The following is a 14,247-nucleotide window of genomic DNA, read 5'->3' as shown; positions in this document are numbered from 1 at the left end:
CAAAAAGAGTTACTGAAGATCTATATTTCCCTGTTCTCATAGGCTGTATGAGTGAACTCTTGCCAGGTGTAACTTGCTCTCTAGCTGTTCACCTCTCTGCAGTTTATTACTGCCATTTTTGCCTGGCATTTCACATAATCTCCTCCTACCTCCTATTGAAAAGACCTTGATGTTGCTAGATGTGTGGCTGGCCTTGCCTTCTGCCATTTAGTGACTGCTCCTGCTGATATCGACTAATATAAAATCTGAACAATTCATATTCAGCAAGCTTTGCTCTGAGTGACTTTGATTTACCGTGCCAAGACTTGGTGCTGTTTTTCTAGTCTGTTGCTAATTTTCAGCATATTTGGGATTACATTACAACCAGCTGTGCAATCCAGCTAAGAGGAATTTGTTAAAGCAGAATTGCAAAACTGATGGTTTTGCAGTTTGAATGCAGTAACTCTTTAGGAGTGTAGAGAGCCCTGTATGTAGCTGCTTGAACTTAATATACTGGAGTCTGTTTGCTGTTGATTTATGGTAGCAAGGTAGTTGGTGGGGAAAAATCTTCCTGAGCTCTGAGTGCATTCTCCTGGAGAAGCTCTAGGGAATAATTGCTATTCTGGGAGTGAGAATGGCTGCAGATCCACTTAGTGTGTGTGGTGCTTTGAATTTCTATTTTAGTAGTTATTCATAGGGGGATATCAACTTCAGATGGAGAAGCAGTTCACTGTGCTTAAACTGGAGCCCCCTAACTAAATGCTTTTGGTTCACACCCACATGTTTCTAAAGTCTCTGCTTTAGAGAATAAACAAATTTTATAAAATTGACATTTTGTTCTTTGATGTGGAAGGCTTGGAGCTGGTTATTAGCTATTTCTGCAACTCTGATGGCATGAAGTATATTTTTTTCCCTTTTAAGAAAATCCAAAGATGACATTCATTTTTTTCTTCATCTTTTTCCAAGTCATTGAAAACAATTATAAAATTAGCTGTAGAGCTTTTGCGTATCTGAAAAAGATGCATGGATGAATGCAGCTTTTTTTTTTCTCTCCAGATCTTCACCTCCAAGGTGAAGTTGCTTCAGTTTATTACTGACAAGAGCTTGCAAAATCACCCAGCTTTTATACCCAGACTCTTTCAATCCTTTTCAAAGCAGGGCTCATGTTGTAGAGACTGTCTGAAAAGAGGTATTCCTGTGTTCACGAATGACGTCAAAGCAAAATGTCAGAGATCTAAATCAGCAGATGAATATGGCAACAAAGCAAAACTCATTGTAGGAGAGATGTTAATCTGCTTGATCTGTAATTTCCCTAACATGTTGTTCTGGTTATTAATGGAGAATAGCAACATCAATGAATGTTCTTCCTTATCTTTATTAAAACGAAAAGGGGGAGGAGAGCAAAACAGCAACATCCCCCGCTGCGCTGTTGGGTTCTTGGGCTGAACATGATTAGCCAGGAGCGCTGAGCAGGGCACCTGGTGTCTGCTGTTACACAACTGTTAGAGGGAAATACGAGGGAAAGGGAATTCAGCATGTGGGTCTCCAGCTTGCACGAGGCTTGAATCAGCAGCACGAGTGTTCCTGGGAGTCCCTGGGGAGAGTTTCCAAAGGTGGGTGGCAGCAGCCGGTGCACCCAAAGTCCAGGGGAAATGGTAGAGCTGCTGGAGGCTGTTGCGGGTGAACTTGTCCCTCATGTGGCTGTACCCAACTCCCTCCTTCACTTAGTTCCAGGACGGTCTGTCTCTGGATCAAGATTTCCTGGTGATTTGTGGAACTTCTGTGCTTTGCTCTCCAGTGTCAGATACCCGTGCACACTTAGTGCAATGCAAAACTGCATTCCAGGCGATCAGAGTCAGTAACTAGGGCAGAAGAGCAGCCAGCGGCAGGGTGCTGTTGCCTGTCAACTTCAGAAAAGCGAGTGGAGGAGCACAGACAGAAATCGGGTATGATTAGAAAGCAAATGTCCATTTCAATATTGAAAGAGCTGAAATTGGAAATTGCTGCCACAAATTAGTGATTTGGTATAGCTCAGTGTCAATTTTTATGGTAGTTTTTCAAACTTGATCTGAAAAGAAGATCTTCCAAACTAGAAAGAAACAAAAACTAGCAGAAAACACGGTGCTATTTGGTGGCTTTCCATCTTCTGAAACAATACTGTGTTGCTGGCAAAGCAGACTTCTCTGAGCGCTCCGATTTGAAGCTGGGGAATTTTGAAGTCAGCAGGAATGATTGTCCTGCTTTCCACGCACTTTGGAGTGAACTTTGGATTATATCTGAAAAGTTGACTGACTAGAAATAACCTTTTCTTATGCAACAGATATATATTCAGAGGCCCCTGTCATTGTTTCTGACAAGGGGTTGCTTTTACTGGTTTTATTCTTATTGCCTCTACTGCACAGCCAAGGTTACTCTTTTGCATTGCAGTGGGTTGCCTGCTGCCTTGCAATTACTTACACCCAAGCAAACTGACACAGAGGCACAACTGCTTTTGGCAGCTGTAAAACTGCCACTGAATTCTCTGCTGAGCTCCAATAGTGAGAATCAAAAGCACCTTGCAAACAGGAGGCCACGCAGTTTACTTCCCAAATCCAAGGGCAGCTTTGGTGGCTGCCCTTTTGGATCAGGCCGGCTTTGCTGGGGCCTGGCAGCTTGGAATACAGTGTCCCTGAACTGCAAAGAAAGCAGAGCCCGCAGTGTGACTTGCCCTCAGGGTCCAGAGGAGAGCACATTGCAGGCAGATATTGTGGAATGGAGCAGGGGGTGAAGAGCTGCCACCACACCAGGGAAACATTATCGTTAGCTGCCTTCTCTTTAGAGTTTTCTCATGGCAAAATATTTCACTAGCCATTTAGGGAAGTGAATAAATGGTTGGAAAAGATGCAAATTCAAGATATGAGCCAGCTTCTAGATGTAGTTCTGCGGCCAGCAGGCTTGGTGGTGAGCATGAACTCTGGAGTCAGGCGGGTAAATGTGAGCGGGCAACAGGTGCTCTTTTGGCCTCCCGAGGGGCAGAGTAACCTGGAGGAAGGATTTAAAGATCCTTGTTAAGCCATGTGGGCAAATGGTAAACAGCATTATCTAGAAATCTCATCACTTTGATGTAAATGAAATGTTACAATTGATCTGTTGAGCTGTCTGCTGTCAGCTGCTTGACAGAGATGCATTAAAAATATTACACATGATCCCTGATTCATTAACCTCTCCTTAGCTGGGCCAGTGCCTAGGAGGGTTGTATTGGATTCAGATGTTTGAAAAGGAATATAAAGGGAGTGGAGGGGAAGGTCAGCACTAGGAGTTTTGTAGCTTACTGTATCAACAGTTTTCCATCACTAAACATAGAAAGATGTTTTTATATTGGTTGTTAAGATGTGATAATTGATTGATAGGATGTTACAGTAAATTCAAACTTGCCTTGTACAAGGCAATTTAAATATATTATGCCAGGGTTGCTTGGGGAATCTGATAGTTCCCTATTGACTCTTTTACTGTGCAGGTGGATTTGACCACCAACTGCCGCAAGCAAGGAATTAAATGTCAGATTCTTGACCTTCCAGAGGAGATAAGGACCAGTTCCTCGTGCATGGCCAAGTATGGCAGAGGGACGTCTTCTGTCTGCTCACATAGGAAATCCAGCTATTGCAGTGAGACATAGTTCTCAGTTCTCATAGATAGCACTAAGGCATAGTTCTATCCTTGGAGATTATTGCTTTAAATTAAAGCTGATGCAGTTTTGAATACTTGCCATTTATCATGAGAATTGGTGTCTCTTGCTGCACCGTTACTCAGTGAAGATGATTTATTATCTTTGGTCTTTCTGCAGGCTGGTGCTGAGAAATTACATGTTGGTAAAGCTCCATTTTTCTAAAGTTTAGGTACCTACTACTTCATTTGTTGGAAGTAATTGAGATGCGTGCTCATGAGCTGAAGTAACTAGCTGTGAGATAAGTAAATTGTCAACATAATTTGAAAAATCTGCCAGCTGCTTTGGAAATATGTAAATGATTTTTCTTAATATTTTACGCCCGAGATGTATTTAGCCGATGTGGCTGGCTTGTTTTGAGCTTATCTGCTGCTCTTGTTTTTGTAAGCTCCTAATACTCACCCCATTTAAATCTTTCTTGCCTTAGACCTGTTAAGCGCAGCCACTGCAAACTTCTCCCAATTCCCCAAGCTCTCTGGAAAGATTTGGACTTAGGCCTTTTTAAAGGTTAATTTTTATCTACCTACATACTTTAAGCCATCTCCAGTTCTCTTCTGTTGTTGGAAGCAATGCACTAATGTAATGAAATGATCTGTGTGAGCAGCTGGTCTTAACCTCTGTGACATTTCTTGTTCGGGATATAAGCCTCGGCTGTCACTTTAGTACGTGCTGTAGATTTTTGTTGCTTTTCCCTTTGCCCCATCTTTGTTCCTGTGACAAATCTTCTCTCCTTCCTTTGGTCAGAGCTAGCAAGGAGGCATAAGAACTCAGCTGTCACGTCACAGATTCTTAAACCCCGCTGTGTCAAATGGGAATTTTTCTCCTGTCTTCTGATAGCCCTCACTCAACCAGGGGTATGTGTGTGGGGTTGAAGCCGAAATGGAATGAACACTCATTTTCCCCCCTGAAAACAGAAGTCTCTTTGGCCTCAGCTCAAGGTCACTTGCAGTTCTGGCTCTCCAGCATTCATATTCCTCTTCTGTGCCGATTCTGAGACATTGATAGCTTGGAAATGTCTTTAAAGTTTCCTGGATATTTGTTTCAGTTCAGCCCTTGCCGGAGGGGAGGAGGTTGCGGACACTCTCCAGACCACGACGCCCGTTTGTTGTTGCTCACAAGAAATGAGTGCGTACCAAAAGCACATTAGTTACTACCAGTAAGCTTATCCATATTGCATCCAGGCTGTGGTTGTGAAAGTCTCGTGGCCACCTAGTTTATTAGAATAGAGCTCTATGGTGCCTGGAAGTCCTGCAGAACTTGCTGGATTTGTTACTCTTGGAATTCATTACTCCTATGAAGTTTTTCAGATGTAATTTTGAGGGGTATTGGAGGCAAAGCAGCGTATGCAGTAGTATAATCTAATGACATTTTGTACAAGCCCATTATAAGCAATAGTCCCTGACAATGAAAAAGTGAATTTTATAGGCAATTCCATTTCTTATAATAACTGCATTTTCTTACAGTGTGTGAGTATGGGTTTACTGTGATAGGCAATTTAGTGGGTTTTTTTTCTCTCTTTTTTTTTTTTTTTTTTAATGAAAAATAAAAAGACTGTCAGTGAAACCGAATATGCTCATCTGGCTGCTGAAGCAAGATGAAAATATTAGGCACTAAATCAATGTTCTGAATAAAAATTACCTTCCTTCATACTTTAGAACAAAAGGAATAAAAGATTTTTGCCAATATTTGAACATATCGTCATCCTGATGAAGACAAAACCGTCAGGTCTACTGAGTAATTTTTTATTTTTGTACTTTTACCAGCAGCTCAAAAAGGGGAGGAAGAAGAGCAGGAAGCTTAAAGAAAAGAAGGAAAGGGGGGGAGGGGAGGAAAAAAAAAACTGATTTGAACTTTGTGACAGACATTTAAAATTTCCCTTTATGGGTCAGCTAAATCCTCCTTCCTCTCTGTCCTTCATTCTACTGATAATTTTAGAGGTGCCTATGGGTGCACAGTGGGTTTCAAGTAATGTTGTAAGAAAGGACTACAGATGATTTCATAAAATAACTTGCCAGTTGCCCTAGGAATTAAGCTGATGTTAGTGGAATAATTTTTTCCAAATCTTATTTTTCCCTCTCAAAGGAAATGGATTTCTTGCAGTATTGTTAAATCAAACATTTTGATGGTGAGGGTACTGCCTCCTTTTCTTGATCACTTTTACTAGCATTAAAAACTGACTTTCTGCTGAAGAAGAAAAATTCACCTCATAAACAACAGATATTATACATTTCTCTTTAAGCATGAATGGAAAGCGGTCCAGTTTGTTGCTAACAGAACAGAAATGGTTTCTGGATTTTGAACATTTGAATTCCAGTTTGCTCTGTAACTTTTCATTCCCGCTATTGCCTCTCAGAAATTCTGTTGTCTCTTTTCAACTTCTTTCAATGTAGCTAAAACGTAGGTTTCTTTACATATGCTACAATTGGATATAATGCTGGCAAGTGGCTCTGAAGCTCGTGCAGCTGAGGTATTATTTCTCTTCTACCTGTAAATATCTTCTATATAGTGAAAGCTCTCTGATCTGTGAGCTACTAAGTGATATAAGGAAGGGGAAAATTTCAAGTATTTGCTGATGGAGTAAATGCTGATGGAGCTGATGCATAAAACTTGTGCATTATTATCCTAAGCCACTAGGATAAAACCAGTGACCTCTAAATTTCACAGGATCCCCGGGTCAGCAAAAATCATTTAGTGGCCTTGGCAGACACATCAAAGTGTGGTTTTTATCATAAAGATAAATATACTTTCCTCTCTTGCTTCTGTAAGAGAGCAATTTATCTTCTTGGGAGGGAATGCTAATACTTCAACTACTGACTCCTGCATGTAAGGGGAGTATATTTATATCTACTACTTCCTATCTAGTACGTGAGTTCCCTTCGAATTACATTTTTTCCACTGTGCTCCTTCTGAAAAAGTGTGAGAGGAAGGGGTTGGAGCCCCAGGGATGCTCTGCATCCCACAGCCCATGGTTTTGATAGGATTTGATTCTCCTGTCATACCAGGACAGTGGGGTTTCCACAGGGCCTTCTCCCCACCTTCTGTCAGTGTGCAACAAGGAAAAAGGTTATGGAAGAACCAGGCTCCCATACGGGCCACTGCCACCAACAGCACATTTGGTGCCGAGTAAATTGATTAATATCAAAGTGTTTCTGTTCACAGCGCTCAGCTTGCTGCTGGGAGCCGTGCAAGGGAGGGCTGGCTGTTTCTCTCCTCTCTAGCGAGGGTAACTTGTGTACTGCACACACTAATGTACTTCAGAAGGGAAATCGAGTTAGTGATTTCTTTTTATATAGGCTTTATTAAATAATCTTGTTGAAAATGGTTGAAGTAATTATGCTGGGCCCTCATGAAGAGGAATTTTTTTCGTAGCCTGGGAGAAAGATTTAATTTTAGAAGTTTCAGTTGACAAAGACATGCTGGTGCTAGATGCACGTTTCAGATCCTTGTCATTGTGCTCTATTTTTAAAATTCAAGTACCAGCCAAGCTAAAGAGCACGGCCTGTGGCTGTGCTGGGTGTTCTGTGTCCGTGCTGCAATGCTGAATTCTTATAAGTCTCGCACTAGGCTGTCAAATCTATCAAATTTACTTTCACAGTTTTCATGTGTAACAAAAAGAAACATCCTGGCATGTTCTTTTCTCTAGTGCAGAGCTGAAACTGGTGGTGAAAACTAAGCTTCTGCCTGCAGTGCTTTGCACAGGCATTGCTGGCAGAGCTGCTTGCCTTTCAACAGCCACTTGAGAAAGAATTTTAAATGGTTTTGTGACGTCAAGGAGGCCCAAGAAAATACGGTCTGGTGCCAAATGAGCCCCACCATCTATAGCACGCAGTAGATAACACAAAAATAAGTCTTTTGTGCAGTAGCTATCTAATGACGTGCTCTAGCATCTCCCATAAGTGAGGCTGTTTGGTGAAGGGCTAGCTGAGAAGATGACTTTTTGGACTTGTCCTCTAGTTTGTGATTAATGAGAAGCCGATATCCTGCTGCCTGGACAGAATGTCTGCGAGTGGCTTGGAGCCTGCGGAGGGAAAAGCCCCGACTAAGTTACAGCCTCCCAAAGTGAACACTTTAAGCATGATGGACAAAAAGCTGAATCTGTTGAATGAAAAAGTGGACAAATTGTTGCATTTCCAGGAAGACCTGACAGGCAAGCTGGCGCGAGTTTGCAAAGGCATTGATGATATAGAAAAAGACATTAACAAGCTAACATTATCCCAAGCAGCTCCTGATGAGAATGATGCAATGAAAAATGTCCTAAAACTATCGGACGCTACGCACCAGGCTGATATCCAGAGCATCTGCTCCGAAGTGCTGAAACTGATGAAAGCTGTCCAGCTAGATGCCTCGAAGCATAAGGAGAGGCTGACAAAGATAGAGAAAAGGGTTGATACGCTGGATAAAGTTATTACGTTTATGGGAGAAATATTTAAAAATTCAAAAGTAGTGGATTTTATTCTCAAAGGCATTGTTCCCTGGAAGAAGGGGAGTCTACTGGAAATCCATGTGGAGGTTGGTTTTGATTTACTATTCTTGCTCTTTTCTTGGTGAAGTAGTAGGTCTTGGGGTTCTCCCACTGATTTATCACATCTAGAATTCAGGATTTCATTTCATTAGTGCCCATTACAGCTTAGCAATGTAATCTTTAAACAGTAAACCTCTTGAAGCAGAGACCAAAGTTCAAAAAGCCTTGCAGGTTTGTCTGATGCACCGAAAATGGTCAGAAAATCCTCTAATACTTATGCGTAGATTACTACTGTAAAAGAAAATTCAGCTTCTGTAATGACATTCAGATTGTGACTGAATTGAGCCCCTGTGAAAAGAAATATATGTCCTTAGACCTCGAAGTTGTTCTTAGCAAGTTTATGAACTCTTATGAACATGGTCCACTCCTCAAGTCAAATAATAGTTGCTGTTTGCAAGCGCAATGGCATCAGTTTCTAGGCATTAGTTTCTAGGTACTTCTCAATTACTGAGGACAGTGAGAGGGAGAACCCATGAGACCAGGTGGAGTCAGTCTGGGGTTTTAGAATTGATTTTAAACATTGTTTTTAAAAGCTGTAGGCATTTGGAATGAGTTTTGGTTGTTGGGAGCTTTGAGTCTTCGCAATAGCTTGTATCCATTACTGTGAGAGAGAAGGCGAGGAGTGGCGTGACTTGGAATATAGGGGATATTTGCTTGTTCCCAGGGTCCCTTTCTATATAGAGCTGTGATTACAGCAAATACAACTTTACTGAAATCCCTCTATAAGCCCATTCCTATTTTACTCTGAATATTTTATATCAAATCGGTAAAATGTATGGATAAAAGGTTTACCTAAACTCTTACAAAAATAGAGCAGTAGTAGATCCCAGCATAATTTTTCAGGATGTCTGAGATGTTTGTTTTCTGCTGTCCTTCTTGAATGTCAAAGACTGGCAACTAAGCAGGATGCTAAGGACTAAGAAGAGTGTATAAAGAATTTCCATTAGCATTCAGACAATTAAGTGATATCAGAGAGCAACATTAACTCCAGATGGAGGTGTTCGTACTTGAAATCTGTTCCAGTTTTAGTCCTACAGCTTTCTGGAAAAATAGAGAGGAGAAAAAAAAAAAAAAAAAAAAAAAAAAAAAAAGGAAAAGTTTGCTGTATGTTGGTTAAAGCTGCATCGTTACAGGTTACTGCCTTCAGTCACCACCTGAGGCTTGGAGATAGACCCTGATTTGAACTGGCAGTTTAACAGTATGTTAAACAGCTGTGAGAAGATGAATATAACATGAGGGTCTATTTTCTTGGCTAGTTTATCAACCAATGTCCAAATGAAAAGAATGCTAAGGAGAGATGCAGATGGAGAGGTGGTCACAAGAGGGGTGCTGAGTAGCAAGTGATACCTGACCTCGCTGGGTAATGTGGAGCAAAGCATGGGCAAATAGACAAGCGAATGGGCTCGTGTGGAGCCGTGTGCTAACCTGGGAGTTTGGTTTTTGCAGTCCCTTGCATGATAGCAGTGTCGACCTGCCCAAAGAGAGGCCCACACTGCTCTGGGGTTGGATGCAAAAGGAATTTGCCGCTTGTTATTTCTATTTTCCAGCCCTGGTTGTTTTGTAGCAGCATTGCTGCTTATTGCGGAGCTGGGTTTGCACAAGGTTGCTAAGTATGGAGGTGGGAGTCAGGAGGTCATGTTTTGATTTTTGGGTGAAGCTGTTTGCTGAGGCTATGACACATTCCAGGGATGCCAGGGAAAGGCTTATGGGAGAAGTTTGGCTGGATCGGCTTCAAAATAATAAAAGACAATGAATTGAGCTCCAAAGAAACCAAACCTTTAACACTTTATTAAAAAGAACAAAAAAGATATTAGACTGTCAAGCTTTCTCAAGGCTTTCTTTGCACAAAGGATTTTACAAGAATAATGTTCCCTCTGGTCGTTGTTGCAGGTTTGTTTAGAGCTGTAATAAAAATGGTAATGATATTTTACTATCTTTAGTATCTATTTTTTTCTTATTAGTGGAGAATTAATTAGCAGGATTTTTCTTTACTGTTAGTAAAAGTTAGACCGTAGAAAAGCTTGGTCTTAACTATTTTTACTGAAGGGGCTGATTTGCACTAGAGATGTAATCAGTTATGTGTAAAAATATTTAATATATTGCTTATTTTCTTATAGAAATAAGAGTAGGAAACTGCTACATCATTAAATTTAGTTAAACTATAATTGAAACCAAGAAATATGTCTTTCCTATTTTTGTATAATGTTTTTTCCCTAGATATTAGTTATTTAATTTTGACTGCAAAGGTAAGTACATGAGAGCTACCATAAAACCGGGGCCTCCTTGTATCGCCTGTGTTGTAGCTCGAATCATGAATACCCTTCTCAGATGCTGTAAGACAATTTTTATAGTATCTATACAAGCAACTCTTGTTTTTCAGTGACCAGCCAAAAAGGGACAGAATTACAATATTATTTCCTTTTCTAATACATCCTTTATCTTATGTTCCACATTCCATGGTTTTTAACGCGAAAGTGACACCAGGCGAGGTCTCTGACAGTTAACATTTTGGAAAGCAGTGAGCTTATGTATTATTCTGTGTTGTCTTGCTTTGCAATAATATATTTTAATAAAAGGGAAGAGATACGGGAAAGGGGGCGAAAAGGTAACAGTTAATGAAGAATTCAGATTGGAGATGTTAGGCTTATTTTACAAGATCTAAATACCTGTGCGCTCAGAGGAACCCAGTTGGCCATAGCTGCTACTTTTATATTCCATTGTCATTTTTAGGCCAAAGATAAACCTGAAGAGAGTGGTGCAAAACCTAAGCATGTGCTTAGTAATAGAGGAACACAGACGGAGAGCAAGAAGCTGGTGGAAGGTACGTACAACTTCGGGCATGCTGTAACTTCAACTCCAGAGTGTGCAGACAGACTGTTAACTGCATCCAGCAGTGCTGGAAAAATACAGCAATGTTTTCCCCTCCTACGTGAACATCTGTCCCCAGATTGGACCCCAGAAAAACCTAGAAACTCGCCAAAATGAGCAACTGGTCTTTGGCTACACTGTTCCTTTGCTGTGGGTTTACAATGAGGTGAACTGGGAGCACAATACTGGTCCTGAGTTACCATGAAGGTAGTGGCAGAATCTCATAGCAAACCTGTAAGACTCTTTTTCCTTAGCAGAGCTGGAACAGCCCTCTCCCCCTCTACCCCTCTGAAAGGGAGATGTGCTGACACTGGAATTTTTTTTTTTTTTTTTTTTTTTTTGATCAGCAATTTCATGGCCATGTCAGGCTTAGGACATTTAGCATTCATCTGTCAGGGCACTGTTTGCATCCCTTAATGCCCGTGGAGTTGCAGCAGGGATCAATGTGATGTTGAACAGGCCCTGTCAGCCTGTCTGCTTCACAATTTGCCAGTGGATTCCTTAAGTCGTGGAAGACCCCCTTTTTTCTTTCTTCATTTAGAGCTGACAAAAATAAATTGGCCATTTAGTCGTAGTTCTGAGTCAAAAGCTACAGAGGATTGTAAACCAATCTTGCTAACAAGTACCCCCGATGGAAATTACACTATAAATTTCCACAGTTAATGTTCCCAGCCACAGGCATGAAAAGTGCTGGAGGATCTTCTTGTCCTTTTGCAGAAAATGCAGGGAACCTTTTCAGACCCTTAAGGGTCTTGATCCTTGCATCTCTGCTGCCCTGCTCAGGAAGGAGGTTTAGCAAGTCCTGCCTGGGACCTATCTGCTATATTTGCCTCCAGAGTAACTTCAGATTTGAAGGGCAGTGAGCCGAGCCTTTCAGCTTGCTTGGTTGGTCGCTTTCTGGAAATTCAACTTCTATCTGGGATACTGCAGAAGAGTTAGCAGAGCAGTTAATGTTCACAGCTTAATCACAGGTTTAATATTGGCTATCCGAAGCCTGCTGGTGAGGATTTTGCACTTTTAGGGGTTTTCTTCTGAGCTTTCCGAACACCAAAACTGCCCAGTTTTTTTTGAATGGTGATTTACTTTACTCTTTCTCTATTTCAGTCACTTTTGACAAAACTCACTCACTGTTAATGACTTGTCTTATTCAGAGACTAAAAGTGGGAAAAAATTGGATGAAAACAATGGAGCATGTGAGAAGGTGACCTCTTCCACTGCAACAATTCACAAAGTTGACCCTAAACCCCAAGTTAAAGAGAGAACAGCACAGCTGCAGGGAGCAGAAGGTGCTGGCAAAACACAGGGCTCTAAGATATGTCAGCAACCAAAGGACATTGGTGTCAAAGCTTTGAATCAACACAATGGCCTCCCCTCACTGCATCAAGAACCTGTAGGGCCCCAAAATGCTCCTGCCAAAGCAAAGGATGTGGACAGAGCCCCGCATCTGGAAGAGCATCACAAGCAGCTTCTTCATCAGAAAGTTGGGGAGAAAGAACCCAACCCGGCCCGGCTGGGCGCAGCCTCCCGGGAAGCGGCGCCCTCCACGTCCCGGGCCGTGTCTGACGCAGGCGGCGAAGTGACGCGCACCAGGTAACGGCCTCGTTGGTAACTTTCTGTGTGATCTGAGACACTGCAAGTGCTAGAAGGGTATAAAGTAAACATAGACTATTGAAGAGGCATCTCCTGCTGAAGTGTGGTCAAGAGGGGAAAATGGCCATGGTAGGAAAGGAGCAATGGGAGCAGGAAGAGTCCCATGTAATTTTTTATGAACTAAAGAGTTAGAGGAGTAAATATACAAGATATTTTAGATATGGTCATCTTCTGTGTACTAGAGAAATGACAGACTAACCACCACAAGAAAACTCAAGGAATTAGACCCTTCTAACCAATCACACCTTTCCAACTCTCTGCTTTTATAACCGTCATAAAACGAAGTGACATGTCGTATGTTTTTGTAGGTATTTTACTTTTTGTTTGCTATTATCTTCTTGCCTGTGTGTGCAAATTAGTGTCTGAAGGCCAGACAAGAATGTGGCTTGACTTTTATGTGTACATGTTTTAACATGAATACTTTGAATTTGTGTCAGTACTTGTGAATATAGGCAAGGCATTTAAATGTTGGTATGAAATGGGTAGATGTCTCCTGGCTTTACAGGATGCTTTTTTTAATAACAATTTTTTGAAGTGATGATTACATCAACATATGCTGTCTTAATGTCAAAGCCCCTTTGTGAGAAATTGCTCGCTACAAATATTGCCTTGTTGGTGTAGTCTGTACACAGAAACTGGGCTTTTTTCTCCTAAGAGTGCAAGGCCATGACAGGAGAGAGAGGGAGAAACTTTTACCCTGTGACCTCTTCTCCAGCTATTATATCAAAATTGGTTCCTGTAATAACGCTGTGAATGTGTTATTACAAGCCTGCCCGTATTTTGGCCATGAGTTTTTGGCTCTGGCTCATGAGTCATTGGCAATTTGCTTGAACAACTGAGTGTCCCTGTTTCAGCTGCCTGCCCTAGCACTGCCCTGGAGATTCCCACCTGTGCTTTGAGGATAGCTCTAAGTGTTCGAGCAGTTGCTGAAAGGTTTCTGTTGTCCTTTGGAAATATGTGCTTTGGAATAGAGGTGGTGTGCCGGGCAGCGAGCTTGGAGCGGGGGCAGCAGCTTCTGGAGCAGCCGGGTGGTTTGGGCAGAGGGTGTCAGCACCCCGAGGAGCTTGGTTTGGACAGGAGCAAGCTGGAAGGCAGAATCTAACTGGGAGAAGTGCTAGGGAAGCTGCAATCCTGAGGGCTTGTGCGTGACGCCAGGCGGGCGTAGCAAATGCCTCTCCTAAATGAACTCAGCTTTTAGTGAGGTCTGTAAGCCCCACAGAAAGAACATTGTGTCTCCCTGCTTGGAGAAACGCCCAAGAGTCCTGTCGAGTTCAGGCTTGTCTAGATAGTGGCAGAGGTGTCTGCTCAGATAGCTGTTCCCCAGAGCGCAGATCCATAGCGCAGCGCAAAGGGTGTTAAATGTGCTAAGCATGAGACTTCAGATCTTTGGCAAAAGTGGAAACAATTTCTTTTACAACATCTCTTATAATAAGGCGCGACTCCACTGAAAAAAAGGCAATAGCCTCTGGGAAAATGAGATACATTCTGTCTGAGACATTGAAGATTTTCTTTTATTGCCTTTATA

The 14,247-nt window shown here is 41.8% G+C and overlaps 1 protein-coding gene across 2 annotated transcripts in view; it reads left to right on the top strand.

The window, feature by feature from the left end:
• MYLK3 (myosin light chain kinase 3) overlaps positions 1-14,247 on the top strand; it is a 28,621-nt gene that overhangs the window by 4,533 nt on the left and 9,841 nt on the right. Inside the window, exons 1-4 of one of the 2 annotated variants that reach the window (XM_026042302.1) lie at positions 7,645-8,191; positions 10,055-10,120; positions 10,935-11,025; positions 12,224-12,662. In XM_026042302.1, coding sequence (XP_025898087.1) covers positions 7,679-8,191; positions 10,055-10,120; positions 10,935-11,025; positions 12,224-12,662 — 1,109 coding nt within the window. In that variant the 5' untranslated portion in view covers positions 7,645-7,678. Of the gene's footprint in view, positions 1-7,644; positions 8,192-10,054; positions 10,121-10,934; positions 11,026-12,223; positions 12,663-14,247 lie in introns of those variants that run through there. The other variant, XM_026042301.1, reaches the window with a different exon arrangement.

The sequence above is a fragment of the Nothoprocta perdicaria genome, unplaced genomic scaffold, assembly GCF_003342845.1.
Source record: "Nothoprocta perdicaria isolate Ctin4 unplaced genomic scaffold, notPer1 scaffold_30, whole genome shotgun sequence".
Taxonomy (NCBI): Eukaryota; Metazoa; Chordata; class Aves; order Tinamiformes; family Tinamidae; genus Nothoprocta; species Nothoprocta perdicaria.
This window is presented reverse-complemented; position numbering and strand designations above follow the sequence as displayed.